Source organism: Pongo pygmaeus, chromosome 8 (genome assembly GCF_028885625.2).
Source record: "Pongo pygmaeus isolate AG05252 chromosome 8, NHGRI_mPonPyg2-v2.0_pri, whole genome shotgun sequence".
Lineage (NCBI taxonomy): Eukaryota > Metazoa > Chordata > Mammalia > Primates > Hominidae > Pongo > Pongo pygmaeus.
The window spans coordinates 53,635,623-53,655,298 of record NC_072381.2 but is presented as its reverse complement, the minus strand read 5'-3'; the positions used below and the strand labels follow the sequence as shown (position 1 = coordinate 53,655,298).

The following is a 19,676-nucleotide window of genomic DNA, read 5'->3' as shown; positions in this document are numbered from 1 at the left end:
CAAAAGTCCCATCTATAACACAATTTATAACAAAATATAGAAAGAATCTAAAAATTTGACAATAGAGAAATGATGAAGAAACCAGGAACTCTCAGCATAACAGAATATTATTCTGATCTCAGAACAGTGCTTATAAGTGTTTGTAATGAAAATGTTTAGATGTTTTTGGTATGTGAGCAAAGACTAGACTCAAAATAACCTACAGTATAATCATGACTATGATTTTAAAAATGTATTATACATAGAAAATACTATAAGAGAATGCATCCAGGTTTGACAAGAATTAACTAGGTCTTGGTAATAGGAGAGTTTCCCCCTCACATTTTTCTCTAATTAAAAAATATTCTATAATAAATATATATCAATTTTTTAATAAACAAAGAAAGAGTTTTGAAACTTCTCCTGAGGACCTGCACATGCCCAGGCTAAAGTGTAGTCTGGGCAGTCTAACCCCTTGGGCCTGCCTTCTCTCTCTCCTGCTCTTGCAACCAACACAAACCTTTAGGCCCCCAACAAGCTACTTGCTCTCAAGTCCCCATGGCTGCTCTCACTCTGATGTGCAGTATTTGCAAATAGCATATACACTCCACCCGGAAGGTTCTTTTCCCCCTGAATTCTGACTGCCTGCTCACTCCCACTCCCCAGATGCCCTGTGCCTGTCTCACTGTAGCACCTAGCACTTGCAGTGTTACCTTGGCTATGTCCCAGTCCCATCTGGCTGTGGGGAAGGGCTGGGTTCTAGTTTTCACTGTGTCTCCAGGACATGGCCAGTACCTGACCCAGCAGGTGCTCAGTAAATGGTGCTTCATGAATGGGTTGATCCACCCAAAGCAGTTGTGTGCGATGCTCCTCAGTTAGCCTCAGGCATGTCCTTCTGCATCCCTCAACTCACCCCTTTCAAGAATCATTTGGAAACAGCAAAGCACCACCCAAAAGAACTGAGATCATTTTTCTTTACCCTCATATGTATATGCTAATTTATAGTTTAAAAATCCTTTCCCAGATACTATCTGGCTTAACCCTCATGACAGCCTGCAAGGAGATGAAGGTCTCCACTTCACCCAAGAAAAAGAGTGGGGCTCAGAGGGGTCAAGAGAGTTGTCTGAAGCCACTCAGTCCATAGGTGGCAGATGTCATTACAAACCAGGGCCTCTGGGCAGGCTTGTTTGGTTTTCCCTCTCCCTACCATCATGACTATGAGGGAAGCTGACATGCTGGGTTTAGGGGAAAGCCCAGACTTAGCATATTTACCATCACACACACTCCTAAAGGGCTAAGGGCCAATCTCTGATTTACCTCGAAATTGCAGAGGATGTGCTGGAAGACACCAGTGTTGGTGATAGCAGATGACCTGAAGCCCAGCTCCACAGTGCCAGCCACTGAGAGGATCAGCTGAAAAATTCGATGGTTCAGGAGAGAGGCCTTCTTCCTCAGGAGGAACGCCATTATCTGAAAAGGTTAACACAAAGCAGTTTCCTCATGAATACATCATTAGAGCTTTCCCCTTCACCCACTTGTCCCAGTCCAGTCTGCAAACCTTCTGCTCTCTGCCGCTACCATCCTTCATTCCCATGTTCTCAGAAGAAAAATACACATCAACTTCTGTGGCCACTTTTCTGTGCTGTGACATGACTTTTCACTGGGACCCTTACTTTTCCCTGCATCTTTTCCATGTTTCCAGAATGCCACTGTCTCCTGGTTTCCTCCCACACTCCTCAAGCCTCATTCTCATTTTCTGTTACTGGGTCCTTTACATGCATAACCATCCCATAAATGCTGCATTTACAGGAAGCTACCACCTGCCCATGAGCCTGGCTGCACCCAGCCAGATGTGCCTGTCAGTTGCACCAGCCCCTGGGAAGCCAGCAACATGCAGCATCCATCCCAGCATGGAGGCACTTGGGTCCCAGCATACATTTGGTGACCCAGCTTGTCTCAGACTAAGAAGATGGGTCCCACCAAGCCTCACATCTCTGTTGACTCCAGCCCCACACGAGTCAGTCAGCCCAGCCATCCATTGGCATATGAGCCTTAAGCCACCTAATCTGGAGTCTCAGCTCCTTCCATCCATGGCTGCATTCCCCATCAATGGCTCCAACACAGCCCGCCCTCTCTCCCTGTCCTCCCAGACATGTTCTTGCAACATGCCCTTGGGAAGCCTTGTTTGTGATCAGAAAAGACTCAATATCTTTCCAGACTATTCATATATATATATATATATATATATATATATATGCATACATGAAATCCCACAGCAAGACAAAATTAGGATGGCTAAAAGTTTCATGTGAAAACATTCAGGCTGACTGGCTTCACTTTACATCAAATAGTGTCAAAAATGTCAAACTGACACTCGGTTCTGGCAATCCAACTCTGTCTTTCTAATAAGCTATATTTTCTTATCCTAAAGACCATGGTTTCATTGCTTCTCCTCTCTCCTCTAACCTCTCTTCCTCTCCCCCACCTGACCTCATATTTTGCTGAGAAGATAGAACCCATAAGATATGAATACTCTGTCTTCCCACCACCAAATTAACAAATACATGTGTTGCATTCCTTCCTGTCACAAGCTGAGTCTCCCATCTACCTGGTCTCTGGATCCCACTGGTCACCGGCACCATCTCAAGGACACTGCTCTTTGAGATAACTGTTCTCTCCAAGCTTCCACTGCCCCAACCCTGGATCTCTTCCTCCTATGTACAAATATATTCTAGTATTTCTCATTGTAAAAATATCCCTCCCTCCATCCCTAATCCCTGTAGCTTTTACGCAGCTCCTCCTGCTCATAGGCAAACTTCTAGAAAGCATTATCAACACACCCTGGCTCCATGTCCTCACCTCACATTCTCTTTTCAACCCACATCAGCCAGCCACTGCCTCCACCTGGCCACCTCCCTCAGAAAGGCCACCAGGGACTTTCAGGTGGCCAAATCCAAAGAGGACGCCTCCATCCTTTGTTTGTGCTATTCTTTATCAGCATTTAACATGGTTTGACCATACCCGCCTTCTCAAAACACGTTTTTTCAGATTCCTTGACATAACTGTCTTGATTTTTCTTCCCTCTTGCTTCTCAATCTCCTTTACTGCGTTTTAATTATATTCCCAGCTCTATGTGGTTAGCTCCTCTTTGTTTCCCCCTTAACCTTCTTCTCTCTTTACAGCTTCTTTTTGGCGATTTCATCAATTTCCTTAGATTAAATATTATCATGGCAGCGATGACCATCATATTTACACCTCCAGCACAGCCTGCCCCTGAGCTCCAGAGCCTTCTCTCCCACATGATACTTCACCTTCAATGTCTCACAAACATTTCCCACTGAGTGTGTCCCAGCATCTCCCTTCCTTCCTGTCGGCAGCCTGCTGGGCCACCCTGGCTCCTTTCCAGCGCCACCTGCCCAGGCTGCTCACAGATCCTGAGACTCCCCAGGTCAGGAACACAGGCTTCTATTAGGTCAGATTCTATCTCAGCCCCTGCTTGAACCTCATCCCCATGCCTCATCTTCTCCACTGACGTCAAGGGGTGTTCTAACACCTCAGTCAGTCCGTTTCCCTGTCCCAGCCTTCCTGCAATTGCCCATCACCTGTGTGGCAGAACCTACATTCCCCACAGTGGCAAGGTTATGGCTCCCTACCCTCCATTCGGTATGCCATGCACAGCTCCACAACCATCCTCTCCTCCTAGCTGTGTGGAGGAACCCAGACCAGATCCTGGAAGTGTTTTAATATTAGTCTGGAACAGTATCCTCCTCTTTCCCCATATTAAGAACACCCATCCTATCAAACTCAGCTGGCTATTGCTTAGTCTGAGAAGAGGCTGATAAATCAGCTAGACAGACATAACAGATAGGAAGGTTTATGCTCTCCCACCCAACCAGTAAACCAGCAGATGAGCCTAGAGTAAAACCTAAAATCCGATGAAATCCACTCCTGAGCAAGCCACTTAATTGAAGACCCCTGTTTTCATTCACGGATTCATTCCCCAATCCTAACTGAGCACCTACTATCTATGGCATGTTTTTAGGGTACAGCAATAAACAAGCAGGACACACGCCTTTATGAAGCTTGTGTCTGGGGGTGAAACAGACATAAACGTGGCAATACGAAAGCAGACATCACACAAATGCACATGCAGGTTACAAAGAAACACAAAGCAAGAAAACGTGCCTAGAAAAGGATGAGGGAGGATGGAGGTTGCATTTTATAAAGAGTGGACAAGAAAGTTTAAAAAAACAAAAACAAAAACAAAATAATACTATTTCTTCACTCAAATGTGCCATTTACCACCTCTCTTGCCACCCAGCTTCTCCTTCTGATTTTCCCCAAAGACATAAATATTTGAAATGTTTCCTTTTTAAAGATAGAATAACAGTTTTAAAATTTCCTTATTCTGCCTTCATGTGTAAGTGTACAATAAACCTCTGAATCTGATGAGTTCTTTACTCAAAGGAGGTATCTGAGAGACTCTCCCTCATGCTAACAGTATTTTTCTGTCCACCTTCTTGGATGGTAAGTCCCATGAAAACAGGGACTAAACCCACCTTGTTCACCTCACATCCCTAGTGCCTAGCACAGTGCCTCGTCTTAGGAAGCATTTGATCAATTAAGTTGAGTGAAGAGATTCCATCCTTGGTCCACTCCTTGTTTCTACCACCTCTTCCTGGAAAGCTCAGCCAGCTCAGTCTCCAGGAAACCTCTTGATGAGCTTCCTTTTTTAACAAAACCCTTTTTGACCCCTCTACCTACATGTGACAGCAGGTGCTATGTACCTCTGTGGTAGATAGTTCCTTCTCTCAAGGCAATGTTCTCATTTCTGAACCCTCACTGAGAGCTCACCATGCCCACCCCCCATTCCCAGGACTGGGCAATGAGACCACAGCGAGCCTGAGGTAGTCTGAGCTTTCTAAGAAGCTCAGAGTTTCTGGGAAGATAGCCAGGTAGCCAGTGAGTCACAAAGCATGTAGTAGTTCTTGATGTGAATCTTGGACACTGATTGCATTTTTATTTATATTAAAATTATTTTGATTCTTGTTTTATTTTATCCTTCTAGATACACTCATGAGGGCAGGAACTGATTTGTGCCTTTTTAGAAATGGTCAAAATAATTATTAAAATCCCTAGCCACAGCAGATATCCTTGTGCTGTATTACAATAGATTCTACTACTATTATCTTTAACAGCATATTCAGAGAAAACCTTTGTGTACCAATATCCCCAATTCTTGAGTTTTAGCATAAACTCAGACATACCCATTTACTCATTCCCAAAACATGTACTGAGTGTCTTCATGGTGTCAGTAATACACCAGCAAAGAGTAAAAAACATTAGGATCTTTAGAAGATTCCAGTAGAGATGTGTAGACTGAGCATTCCAGTGTGGGTGCAAGAGCAGTTAAAACGGGATGTGCCCATGGTGCCAAGGGGACCAGGAAACAGCCACATGCTCAGCTGAGGGAAGAGAATGCTACCTTTGCTATTTGAGCTTGATCTGGGAAAACAGAAGGAGGGTGCCTGAGGGAGAAAAAAAGAGGTGCTCCGAGCTGAGGCCACAGGCACACAAAGTCATACGCTGTTTAATGATCGGAGAAGGTGCAGGATTTGGGGAGGTGGGAGCATAGGCTGAAATGTTGGCTGGATTGGAGATGGGGCTGGAAGGAAAGGTCTGTGGCCAGTTTTGAATGGCTTTGAAAACCTGTCTAGGGAGTTTGGGATATGGTATCGGTAATCAGATGCCTTTGAAGGTTTTACACACAGGAGGGACACCACCAGATATGTGATGTGGGGCTACAGCTGGCATCAGCGGGCTATGAGGGACAGGCTGGGGGAAGGGGTTACTGTCCAGCTGTGGCAGTAGTCCAGACAGACAGGGAGAGTGCCCAGAAGGCCATCACACAGCTCTCTTCTGCTCTAACCCTGACCCAGTAGCCAGAGACACAGGAGGCTTTGCCCCAATCACCCAGCAGCCCCCACACCAGAGGAAGCCTCCACTGCCTAAGACCCATGACATGGCACAGACTCCGACCCTGGCCCTACCCTCCTAATTCCTCATCTGGCTGCCTCCCAGCCATGTGAGAAGTTACTCAAGGGCAGTGGCCACGTCTCATCTGAATTTACCAATTCTAAGTAGCAATGACAATCACAGTAAACACATGCAAAGCAGGTCTCCTGTGCAGGTGCTCCTCTAAGCTCTCAACACATAAACACAGTCATCACAACCCTGCAAAACAGGTGCTCTCATAATCCCATTTTACACATGAGGGAACTGACACACAAAGAGATTAAGAACTAGAAATGACTAACATTTACTTAGCACTCATTCTGGGCCTGACATAATTCTAACCTCTTCACTTGCATGAAATCATCTAATCCTCACTGCAACCCTATTACAGTCCATATCTTACAGGTGAGGAAACAGGCAGAGGATAAGTAACTCATCTAAGGTTAAATAGCAAATTAGAAGAGATAGGATTTAAACTCTGGCAGTCTGCTCTGCAGCCTGGGCTCTCAGCCACCGTGCTAGAGACAAGGTGGGGAGACCACCACAAATGACATTAGAATTTGTCAGTGAAAAGGGCCAGAAGCCACAGCCAGGTGAGCATCCTCATCCTGAGCAGAGCTCTTGGGCTGGCTGTCGCCTGCCCCTCCTCTACTGTGAAGTTGCTGGTCTCAGAACCCAAGGGCTTTCGGCTCCCCTTCTCTAGAAGTCACCCTGGAGGGAATGCAACTGGGGCAAGCAATGCTCGTCCGTTTCCTGGGGATGACAGCCCTTTCAGGAGTCTCAATCCCAGGTGGGGGGATGAGATTACCTGGTACCCACAGATGTGTTGCATCAGGAAGTCACACATGGCATTACTGGTCAGGACCGAGTGCAGAACTTTCACAGCCGCATACATAGTATGGTCATCTGTCGCTAAGGAGATGAGGCCCAGGAGGATGGCAGGCCCGCCAATGAAGTCCAGGCTGCTGGCAGCAGGGCTGGAGTGGAATATCCTCACCCCTGTGTGGCATAAAGTGGGCATTTCATCAACATGTCACAGCTTCATTGCAATGGGAAATGCCCCAACAGCACAGGAGGACCAATGAGCTACCAGTGCCACCATCTACCCACAGCCAGAGGGACCTGTGCACCTGGGACAGATTGGGAGGAAGAGCTGGAGGTTCTGAAAGTCTTAGATGGTTGGGAGATACTGTGCTAAGTCCTTTCTTTGCCATCAGAAGGCTGAACAGCCCAGAGTATTTCAGATTGCCGCCCTCTGCCTTCACTCCAGAGTGTTGGATGAGCCAGACCCCTGAGCCTTAGCATCCCTATTGCTCTAACAACCCATTGCTCTTGCCTGTCCTCTAGATCCTGCTGGGCAGGGCACTTGCACCAATTTGTTGCCTTGCTATTGCTCAATTGAATGGTGACCAGCAGTTTTCACTCAAACAACCACAACCAGTGCTTCTGCTCAAAAGCCCCACTGTACTCACTAGATAGACAGGTTCCTGTTGTCACAGACAGCAGCCTGGTTAGTAGCTGAGCTCACTACTGATTGCCAGATGTGGCCAGGTGAACAGATCCTCGTGCTTTCTGGGAGACTAACTCTCTGGCTGGATTCACTCCCAACTCTGGTCCTCCCGACCCTGGTTCCCTGGCACACTCCATCCTGCCCACCACTCCAGAACTCCAGGGTGCACAAGCCATGACAGCACAAACCCTGCTTCCCAAACAGTGGCAAAGCTTCCCAGCTGAACATACCTAATTGACCCACAGCAACAGCTCCAATGGTCCGCAGAGACCCTGACAGGTGGCCAGCACAATTCCTCAGCAAGAACACAGGCATGGCATTGTCACGGGATGAAATGTTCATCTAGAGAAACGAGCAGCAATTAGTCCTAAGAAACTCCTGCAAAAGAAGAAGCGTTGTCCACAAGCTCCTGGAGGGCAGGCCCTCTGGGGCCTGGCCCAGTGCTGACACTCCATCAGCAACGATCAGGGAATGAATAGCAATTGAACCAATGTCAGGGGACTGAAGCCAAAATTCAGGCTCATGCATTCTGCCTCCCAAGCTGTGGCTGAATTGTAAGTGAGCAGCTTCAGTTACGCAGTCTGAGCCACCAGTGTCCCACATGCTCACAGTGAGGTGCTAAGAAGAGCAAGAGGGACCCAAGGACACTTTCAGATGGAATAGCGCTACCAAAGTGAGGGCTGCCACCTTCTCAGACTAGGGTTGTTCAGGCTCTGGGAGCCCAATCTCTACAGGTGTCAAAGGGGCAAGAAGATAGGAATGCTGGCCTCCTACATCAGAAAGCAGTGTGTTGCTGCTAAGCCACAACTTTCATGATCAACAGGACCTAGTTCCTGACTCCCATCCTCTGGGGGTACCCTCTGTCCATGAGGGTAAAAAGAATATAAACAAATTGCAAATTTTCATCAGTGCTAAGAAAAAGAGCTCTTTATGCAAAAATTGGAAGTAAATTTAATGGCATCCCCATCTACAAACATATCTCCTTGTTGTTTTGAAAATTTACTGTTTTTTGTTTGTTTGTTTGTTGTTTTAATCACAGCAATACTGGGTGCTGCTGTGAATCACACCTGTAATCCCAACTACTCAGGAGGCTGAAGCAGGAGGATCACTTGAGCCCAGGAGTTCAAGACCAGCCTGGGCAACATAGAGAGATCCCATCTGTAAAAAAATAAAAAATTAAAATTAAAAAAATCACAACAACTCAAAGAATATCTCAGTGTTAGTGGGTCATTAATACCCAGGACTAGGGAAGCTCAATAGTGTTTTCAATGTTGCAAAGGTATTTAAAATATGTCATTTGTTCTTGTTCTTTTATTTATGATTTTTCTTCTCTGAATAATTATAAATGAAAGGCTTAGTCTGGGAGGACACTAGTGGGTGAGGAGGCATAGGATATTTTAACAAATGAAGTGGGAAGCATGTATTTTTGTATCCATCTACACATGTGCAAACATGAAATAGTGTTTACTTAAGCACTGAAAGCTAAAGCAAACCATGAAACCAGATTCCAACAGAGATTAGCAGCGAAGTTAGAAGATGTACCTCTTTGGCGATCAGGCGGCTGTCCACCTCATTGTAAGCATTTCTGATGTCCGCTACACTGGTGATAGAGGAGCTGGCTATGTGAAGTCCAAAAGAAACTCTTTCTTCTGCAATGAGGGGCGTGGCTTCACTGTCCGGGTCCTCCCCTGTAACAACACATCTTTAAACATTTCTAGTCTAACTTTACAGAGCAGGAATTCTCATACAATTTAATATCTCTGTCACACAGCCAAGTAATCATTGAGAGGATGTTTGTATGTTGTCACATTGCATGTTTTTGCACATTGTATGTTTGCATGTTATTTGTTTTCCCCTCTTCTCTGATGCTTATAGAAAACCGTGGGCTGGGCATGGTGGCTCATGCCTGTAATCCCAGCACTTTGGGAGGCCAAGACAGGCAGATCACTTGAGGTCAGGATTTCAAGACCAGCCTAGCCAACATGGTGAAATCTCGTCTCTACTAAAAGTAAAAAAATCAGCTGGGCATGGTGGCACATGCCCGTAGTCCCAGCTACTTGGGAGGCTGAGGCAGGAGAATGGCTTGAACCGGGGAGGGAGAGGTTGCAGTGAGCCCAGATCGTGCCTTTGCACTCCAGTCTGGGTGACAGAGTGAGACGAGGAGGAGGAGGAGGAGGAGGAGGAGGAGGAGGAGGAGGAGGAGGAGGAGGAGGAGGGGGAGGAGGAGGAGGGGGAGGAGGAGGAGGAGGAGGAGGAGGAGGAGGAGGAGGACGAGGAGGAGGAGGGGGAGGAGGACGAGGAGGAGGAGGACGAGGAGGAGGAGGACGAGGAGGAGGAAGAGGAGGAAGAAGAAGAGGAAGAAGAAGAAGAAAGAAAACTGCGGCAAACTCTCCTAAGATTTGTCTTACCATGAAATAGATGCACTCCAGGTGCGAAACTACCAGAGCTTAAAACATCTGTCAAGTATATAACCTCATTCCCTAAAACCAAACTGTTAAGTGACAAGAAACCTGACCTGAAATAGGCTGAGCTGAAATGTCTAATTTTTAATGAGCTGCACAGCCATGGCAAACACCCCAGTTTGAATTAACATACTGGTCTCTAAGTCAATGATACCTAATGTGCTAGTAGAGAAGGGTGGCATGAATATAGAATTGGTAAGACTTTGGCTCTAGATCTGATCTCGTCCCATTGCTCTGGCCAGTGCCATTTGCCACAGGAAATGAAATTCAAACACATCATGGGCCTGGAAACAGAAATGCTCAAGAGCACTCAATCGCCCTTCAGCACATACAGGCCGCTGACATAGATTCATTTATCATTCATTGCAGATGGGAGCTGACCCCTTGATGGAGCACAGAGAACAATGCTGCCTGCTTGAATAACAACAATCAATAATGAAAATGTGGATGTTTTGTCTGCGTGTTTAATAATTGAAGACAACAGTATACTTTTGTTAAAAAGCTTCTTCATTAAAAGCAATGTAACTTATTTATCTCCTTCTCTTCTCTCTTTCTTTACTGATGGTATTGCCCAACCCACCTCTTCCCCATTAGGGCTTTGGAGTTGAAATCTAAAGATATTGTCATTTCCTTTTCTGTGACATTTTCTCTTGGGTTGTAAATATATAATGATACAATTACAGAGGTCCTCCCTAATGACTGACTTTAACACTGAGCTTATTCTCTGCAAATATGCTATAAATAACTGGATGTCCATTTTAAAACTAATATCAGCAAGAACATTGTAAATCAAAACACTCCATACCTTGGACATGCACAGCTTGGAAGTTACCACAATATCTTGGGCCAAGTTTGTTAATAACTTCCAGAGTTTCCATTGAAATGGATTCTTCAAAGAGGTATGTGGGGCCAAGACGCCAGATTAATGAAGACTTTTGTTTCCAGACTCGAGGGGTAGCAATATATCCATAAACATCCACAAATGCGGATGGATCCATAGAAAGGAAAGGCCCTGGTAGAGACTGGATGTATAACATCTGTTAAAATAAAAAGGACAAGAGTGAGTAGTGTTTGATCTCAGAGTTAATCAAGTAAATTCAAAATGATATAACATGATGCATCTTATTCTCATCTCATAGTAAAAATGTATTTTATCTAAAAAACTAAAATATAATTCTCAAATCTCAGAAGTATGCAGCAAAACAAGTTATTAAATGTGGAGTAAAAAACTGATACTGTCCTTTTGAAAATAAATTTGATAAAAAATATTAAGAAACAAAAAAAGTACACCTTTATCTCAGTCATTTTACTAAGAACCTGAATGTCTAGTATTGGCAAATTAATAAAGTTTTATGTATGAACAATAATTACATACATACAGAGTGGAAAGTAAGAAATAAAACTGTTTCTATCATGTCCATGTAGAAAGTTCCAAGGAATTTTTTTTAATATCCTAGAAATAATAAGTGAATTCAGCAAGGTCACAGGATATATGATCAATACACAAAAATCAATTTTATTTGTGTAGGCTAACAATAAACAAACAGAAACTAAAATTAAACACAATACCACTTACAATTATGCACAAGAAAATGAAATACTTAGTAAGACGCGTAGAGGATCTGTATACTGAAAATTCCTAAGTGATGACGGAAAAAGTCAAAGACAACATATATAAATGGAGAAACATACCAGGTTCATGGATAGAAAGGTTCACTATAGTAAAGATGTTATTTCCCCTCGAGTTGATCAGTAAGTATAATGCAATTCCAGAAAGGTTTTTTGTAGACTATCAGAATTCCAGCAAGGTTTTTTGTAGACACAAACAAGCTAATTCTAAAATGTATATGGGAAGGCACAGGTCCTAGAATAGCTTAAACAACTCTGAAAAAGAAGAATTAAGTTGGGGGAGGAACTACTCTAATAATGACTTATTATATAGCTATAAAATCAATATAGTGTGACATTGGTATAAAGATAATCACATAGATCAATGGAACAGAATAGAGAACCCAGAAATAAGCTTGTATAAGAACGCTCACCTGATTTTTGACAAAGATGCAAAAGCAATTCAATTGAGAAATGATAGACTCTTCAACAAATGGTACTGGAGCAATTGAACATCCACAGGCAAAGAAATGAACTTAAACCTTACACCTTATACAAAAATTAATTCATAATTGATTGCAAACTCAAGTGTAAAATGTAAAACTAGAAAATTTTTAGGGAAAAAAATAGGAGAATATCTTCAGGATGTAGGACTAGGCAAAATATTCTCAAACGACACCAAAACATGAGTCATATAAGGAAAAACTAATGAATTATACTTCAGCAAAACCAGAAACTTTACCCATGTGAAAGAGGATTAAAAGACATGCTACAGACTAGGAGGAATTATTGCAAATCACATATCTAACAAAGGACTAGTGCCTAGAATATATATGTATATATATAGACACACACACACATACATGTATATATTTTAAAACCCTAAAACCCTTAAAACTCAACAGTTTAAGGCCAGGTGCAGTTGCTCACGCCTGTAATCCCAGCACTTTGGGAGGCCGAGGCAGGCGGATCACGAGGTCAGGAGATTGAGACCATCCTGGCTAACATGGTGAAACCCTATCTCTACTAAAAAACACAACAAAAATTAGCCAGGCATGGTGGTGGGTGCCTGTAGTCCCAGCTACTGGGGAGGCTGAGGCAGGAGAATGGCGTGAACCCAGGAGGCGGAGCTTATAGTGAGCCGAGATCGGGCCACTGCACTCCAGCCCGGGCGACAGAGCGAGACTCCGTCTCAAAAAAAAAAAAAAAAAAAAAAACTCAACGATTTAAAAAAGTGAACAATGCAACCGGGTGTGGTGGCTCATGCCTGTAATCCCAGCACTTTGGGAGGCTGAGGTGTGCAGATCATGAGGTCAGGAGATCGAGACCATCCTGGCCAACATAGTGAAAACCCATCTCTACTAAAAATACAAAAATTAGCTAGGCGTGGTGGTGGGCACCTGTAGTCCCAGCTACTCTGGATTCTGAAGCAGAAGAATCGCTTGAACCCGGGAGGCAGAGGTTGCAGTGAGCCGAGATTGCACCACTTCACTCCAGCCTGCCAACAGAGTGAGACTCCATCCCAAAAAAAAAAAAAAAAAAAAAAAAAGCAAACAATGCAATTAGAAAATGGGCAGAAAATATGGATGGACATCACTGAGGAGAATATACAGATGGCAAATAAGCACATGAAAAGATGATGTTCAACCTCATTAGCCATTAAGGAAATACAAACTAAAAACACAGTGAGATATTACTACACAACTATCTTAATGGCTAATATAAAAATAGTGACAACGCTAAGTGCAGAAAAACTGCCTCACTCATTCATTGTTAGCGGAAATGTCAAATGATACAATCATTTTTGAAATAGTTTGGCAGTTTCTTATAAAATTAAACATTCAATTACCATAGAAACCAGCAATTGAACTCTTGGAATTCATCCCAGATAAATGAAGATTTAAACTCTCACAAAAACCTGTACACAAATGCTCACAAAGCTTTATTTGTAATAGCCAAAACCTGAAATATCCCAGATGTCCTTCAATGGATAAATGACTAAACAAACTATGGCACATCCATACCTTGAAATACTACTCAGAAATAAAAAAGAATGAACTGTGGCTACAGGCAAAAGTTTGGATGAATTTCCAAGTATACTTCCATATATTGCTGTGTGCCACATTACAATGTTCCAAGTCAGTGTCAGAGCACATATGCAATGGTGGTCCATCAGATAATAATATCATATTTTTACTGTACTTTTTCCATGTTTAGAGTGTTTAGATACACAAATACCACTGCGTTACAGTTGCCTACAGTATTCAGTATAGCAACATGCTGTCTAGGTTTGTAGCCTAGGAGCAATAAGCTATACCATATAGCCTAAGTATTAGGTTAAATGAGAGGTTAAATGAACTAAGTAGTATACAAGATTTTCTATACTTCAAGGCCACACTATTTTTTCAAAGGGATAAAACTGAAATTACAAAATATGATAAAGTAGCAGGAGGGTAGCTAATCTTCTTTTCTCTATTTTTGAGCTATTTCAAAATGCATTTATATTATTCTTATAATTATCATAAAATCGCTATATATAAGTATATGTTTATAAATATGTACAATTGGCCCTGCATATCTGGGGGTTCCATATCCTTGGATTCAACCAACTTTGGATCAAAAATATTCAGGAAAAAGAACAATAAAAAATAGTGATATAAAAATAAAAAATACAAATAAAAAATACAATATGACAACTATTTATGTAGCATTCACATTGTATTAGGTTTTATAAATCATCTAGAGCTTAGTTAAGCATGCAGGAGGGTATGCATCTGTTATTTGCAAATACTACACTATTTTATTTAAGGGACTCGAGTATCCATGCAGTTTGGTATCCAGGAAGGGTCCTGGAGCCAATCCCCTGAGGAAACTGAGGGATGACTGTATTTTTCTAAATGAGAGTTTACATAATTTCAGAAATATTCTTTTTCACCCTACCAATTAAGTGAGATTTGCAAATAAAAACAAACCAACTGTTCAGCCACCAAGGCTTGCCAGGAGTATGATTTTCTGTGCTCTCTTCTCTCTCTGTTCTCGCAGGCACAGAGTCCTCCTCTCTCTCCCACACTGAAGCACCACTCACCCCTCCAACCAACCTTGCTCTTCTCTTCCAAATTCCCAGTGTATGCACACTGCCCCATTCAGGTTGACTAATAAATGTCTAATGTCTCATATCATTCCCAAATCATTTTGCCCAATTCAAACTATTAAAATGCTCCATATCTTTCCAAATTTATCTAAGTTTCCTTTGGCAATAAAAACAAAGGCTCAGCATTTTGAGAAGGGCTGTTAAACTAGTCAAATTAAGCTGAAGTTCTCACATCTTACTCTTCTCCAACAGATGTTTGCATCAAAACACAGGCCTTTATGTTTATCCCGGTTGAGTTTCACTTGCTGGTCCTGACCCAACTTGTTGAGATTATTTTGGAAAGTGCACTCTGTCAGTCTTGGCTTTGGCCACTCCATATAGCAACACACCACTCCTGGCCTCCCTGTTGATGGCCCTAGGCTTAGCAGGTCCCGCAGGGAGGATGTTAATGCCTGTACCGCTTCACCCAACCACACTACCAGCCAGTCATGTTCCTCCTGTGGCTGCACATTCAATTCAGTTAATCAAGTGTTTATTCTATGCTCACTGTGTGTCAGCCCCTGTGCCAAGTGCAAGGAAGGTACAAACATCAATAAGACATGCCTCAAGGTATATGAAGTATTTCACAAAACATCAACATATTCTGTGAAAGAAGACAAGAACAAGTGAACTCAGTAATTGAGCCTAAACAGATAAAAATAAAGATATTGCAACCACAAAAGACACCACACATCCCATCCCAACTAATGTGGGGGACTTCTGCTTCCTCTCTAATGACAAGTCCAGCCCTGTTCTGTGTCTCTACCTTCCGGATAAAAGTTATTAACATTCGCAGTCACCAAATTGCACCTCTTTCCAGCAGCACCCAATTCAGAACAGACAGACCTCCACTTCTTTAAACCCTCTTAAAAATCACCTAAAATAAACCTAGTTTCTGTAACAAGCCACTCCTAACTCCTTACTACCCCATGGGATAGGGAATCTCTCGCTATAGTCAGTTTAAATCTAATTTTTATTTCATACTGTATGTATGTTCCTGGAGGTCTTTGGCTTATAAGCATAAACAATTCTTAGAACCTAAAACAATTCTTAGCACCTTATACTATATGTATGTTCCTGGAGGTCTTTAGCTTATAGGCATAAACAATTCTTAACACCTAAAATATTAGCTAACATATAACAGGTGCTCAATAAATATTTAATGAGGAAAAGAAGAAAGAGAGAAAGGGAAGGAGGGAGGACTGATATTGTTAATAATTGGAGAAAAGGTTAACTATGTTTTGAAGGACCTGTTTTTTCAATGCCCCTATCAAAATCTTTCTGGTCGGCCAGGCACGGTGGCTCACACCTGTAATCCCAGCACTTTGGGAGGGCAAGGCAGGCAGATCGCCTGAGGTCAAGAGTTTGAGACCAGCCTGGCCAGCCTGGTGAAACCCCATCTCTACTAAAAATACAAAAATTAGTGGGCATGGTGGCGGGCGCTTGTAATCCCACCTAGTCAGGAGGTTGAGAAAGGAGAATCGCTTGAACCCTGGAGGCAGAGTTTGTAGAGAGCTGAGATCGCACCATTGCAGTCCAGCCTGGGCGACAAGAGCGAAATTCCATCTCAAAAAAAAAAAAAAATATATATATATATATATATGCATGTTTGGTCATCACTGCCTTTTTTTGATAACAGAACTTTACCAGCACATGGTATCAAATTCACCTATATGTGTCCCACAGAATTTGGGACTAAGAATTTGTTCTCATCTAATGACTCTTAACCTGGAACAACTTTGACCCCCAGGGGATATTTGGCAGTGTCTGGAGATGTTACTGGTGGTCACAACTGGGCAAGGTCAGGGGAGGAACACTATGGCATTTAGGGGGAATCCAGAAACCCCGTGTATGTAAGGTTCTCCATTCTGGCTGCATATTAGAATCACCTAGAAAATTTTATAAACATTAGTAAATTGTCAAATTACCTGACCCAGGGAGATTCTGATGTAATTATTCTGGGTGCAGCCTGTGCAAGAGAACTTTAAAAAGCCTTTGCAGGTGATTTTAAAATGCAGCCAGGTTGGGATGCTCTCCCTGGAACTTGTGTGAAAATCCAGCCGTACCTGCCTTCTGTGGTCCTCTGGGCCCTCTCTTCTCTGACAATGGCTGCTGGCGCCTGCCAGCTCCACCTTTTCCCAGCTTTCTCTTGTACCTGGGGTGTCTCTAAATGACAGCCATACATTTGCATTCCATTACCTTCCTCATGGTTCTTGCTCTAAATCCGACGACACGTGTTAGTGTCTGCACACTCTAGTGCCCTGCTCCTCTGTGTGGTGTAAAGATGAGCTGCGTTGGCCTCACCTGGGAGCTTCTTGGAAAAGTCATACCTTAGGCCCTGCGCAGACCTCCCTGAGGAGTTTGCCCCTCAAAATGAGAAGCTTTGCTTTGTTCATTCTGGAGTTTTCTATTTTCATGAACATGACTATTCTTAGAGATCTGGATGCACATCTTGCCTTCTGCCCTGGTTGTGTGACCTTCAATGCATTTTCTAAAGATGTCCTTTTCATGTCTGAGCTCAGCCAATTTTCCTGAACAGTAAGGCAGACTTCATTAGATGCCAACCCTACCAGTAATAAACAAACAAACAAACAACAACAACAAAAACATAGAATGAAACCGAGGCCACTTCAGGGTAGTAGCAGGAGATATGGTTGTGGGACAAGTGCAGCTTGGAGAAGCCATCTCACCTTGGCGGAGCCAATGACCTGTCCGTCCAGACAGGTGGAAACTGTACAATGCCTTTTCATTTCCTTAGTGACAACCACAGCCAAGTGATGCCACTGACCACAAGTCAGGAGCTGGCCACACCTGACCTGAAGCTGGCATCCTGCAGAAGGCTCGGAGTCATCCTCAGGTTCCATGACATCTGGAAGACAGCATGAACACTGAGTCTCACCTGTGGTGTTACACTGCAGGAACTCAGGAGAATGGGGAGGGCAAAGGGGGACGTCAACCACTGGGCCTTGTACCATGGAGCCCTAGCCCCTCCTCTCATGAAAAATGACACCAGCAGCAGCAATAGCAGCAGTCATTCTTTGAGCTCTTCCTTTGTGCCAGTTTTAAGCATGTTACAAATATCAACTCATGTCATGTTCACAGCCCTGTGAGGTAGGCGCTCACTCACACATGCCCAATTTACCATCCTGAGGCACAGAGAGGTTGGGTGACTTGCCCAAGGTCATACAGCCAGGATTCAAACCCAGAAGCCAGGCTTCAGGTCTACCCCAAGGCAGACTACCTCCACAGAGACTCCATTGCAGGCCGAGTCCCAGAGAGTTGGATAGGCAGTTGTGCTGTGAACAAGGGTGTCAGCCGCTCCCACTGTTTCATAGGGCCTCCCAGTGTTTTTCCCTATGAAACACTGACACTTTCAGGAAACAGGAGAAGAACAAGTGGCCAGAATCCACTGGACTTGACATCTCAGGCAAATGAGCCTGGAGAACAACGCTGGGCTACAAAGGGCAGAGCCAGGGCTGGCCTCTAGCACTGCCAAAGGAGGGGTGGCCCTGGGTGCCATGCCAAGCATGGGCCAGCCTTCTGGGTTTGGGGTTGAGCATATGTGGGAGTGTCTATATGTCTGTAGCTGCTTCAGCTCCAGCTAAATTGTGTGTGTTCTTCACAAATCTCACTCAGGAGAGGATGCAGCCTGTGTCCCAGCGAGGCAAAGCCCTGGGTCCCATTGTGACTGTTCTGCCAGGGCGAAGTTTCTGGAAAGCCACTGAGCATCATCTCTGAAGCTGTGCCAAGGGCTGGAGCCTCATCTGCCTGACACTTACAAGCCTAGAGCCCAGGCCACAGTGAATCACAACAAATACTATAGACCTTTCACCAGGTGTGGAACCCAAGGGAGAAATTTCAAAGGATGAGGAGAAACAGAAGGTCACCAGGTTTCTAACCACACCTGTGTTGAGAGCTTCGGACTTAGCCCCATTTCCCCCACATGTGGATGAAACTGGCTTTGGATCCCAACACCTTACCCAGAGGCTGAAACTCCTTCTCTTCTGTAGAAACAACCAAGGAGAGGTCGTCTGGGCAGAGGCTGACAGAGAAGCAAACAAAGGGCTGCTCAGTCCTGGCCAGGTGGCGCACCAACGTCAGGAAGCGCAGCGGGTGGCCCTCAGTGGCAGCTCCATGCCGGCTGATCAGGAACCAGCAGGAGAAGGTCAGACCTCCAGGAGGAGGGAACGGTCTGGTGGCACCTGGGTGGGAACACAGGCATGCCCTCAGGCTTTGTTCTGCCCTGCTGAGCAAGTGTGTTCAGATTCACTGTGGTGCTGATTTAGTCCGGGTGCAGCACCTACTGGGTGCCTTGCCTAATCACCAGTTGTCTCCTCCCCATTATGGCATGCTGCCTTGCCAAGGGAGCAGAGAAGACCTCGATCTCCCTGAGGTCCGTCACATGTGGGCTCCTGGTCAGCTGATCTATAGCCAGGCAGTGTGCTCTGTAGGGCAGAGGACCTTGGCCTAGCTCAGCTGAACCTTGGATAGGAAAGGGCACCAGTCTAGGAATGCCATGTGCCCTCCCATCACATAACAGGATTGGCAATACAGACGGGTCCATTGTCCTCACAGAACAGGCAGGATCAGCTGCTGTGTCCTCAGACTTGGTGCCAACTTGCATGGAAAAACGTCATGAAAGCAATGGCTCCCCAGCACCCATGATCCCATAGAAACCCCAAACCCAATTCTCCTAACAGAGTGTGTGGCTCAGGCAGCATCAGGCACTTGCACTGTCCCACTCAGTGTGTTTTCAGCTGAGTGCAGTGCTGTGCACAGGAGCCACTTGCCAAAGATTGCTCTGTTCTCAACGGCCATCAGCCCAACTCATACTTCTCTCTAGAGAGAGATCTAAGGTGGGTAATGTGTCCATCTCAGCCTACATCAGTCACCAGCAAAATGAGCCAATTTTTCAATGTCAGTTGAGTCCTTAGCTATGGGCTGGACCCTTAGGATGCACAATGAACAGAAT

At 44.3% G+C, this 19,676-nt stretch overlaps 1 protein-coding gene across 4 annotated transcripts in view; it reads right to left on the bottom strand.

The window, feature by feature from the left end:
• WDFY4 (WDFY family member 4) overlaps positions 1-19,676 on the bottom strand; it is a 297,400-nt gene that overhangs the window by 184,761 nt on the left and 92,963 nt on the right. For 3 of the 4 annotated variants that reach the window (XM_054436992.2, XM_054436994.2, XM_054436995.2), the window contains exons 18-24: positions 18,685-18,906; positions 17,395-17,573; positions 10,772-11,003; positions 9,047-9,192; positions 7,735-7,846; positions 6,803-6,993; positions 1,297-1,449 (exon numbers count right to left, since the gene is read on the bottom strand). In XM_054436992.2, the coding sequence (XP_054292967.1) occupies positions 1,297-1,449; positions 6,803-6,993; positions 7,735-7,846; positions 9,047-9,192; positions 10,772-11,003; positions 17,395-17,573; positions 18,685-18,906 (1,235 nt within the window). The remainder of the gene's footprint in view (positions 1-1,296; positions 1,450-6,802; positions 6,994-7,734; positions 7,847-9,046; positions 9,193-10,771; positions 11,004-17,394; positions 17,574-18,684; positions 18,907-19,676) is intronic. The other variant, XM_054436996.2, reaches the window with a different exon arrangement.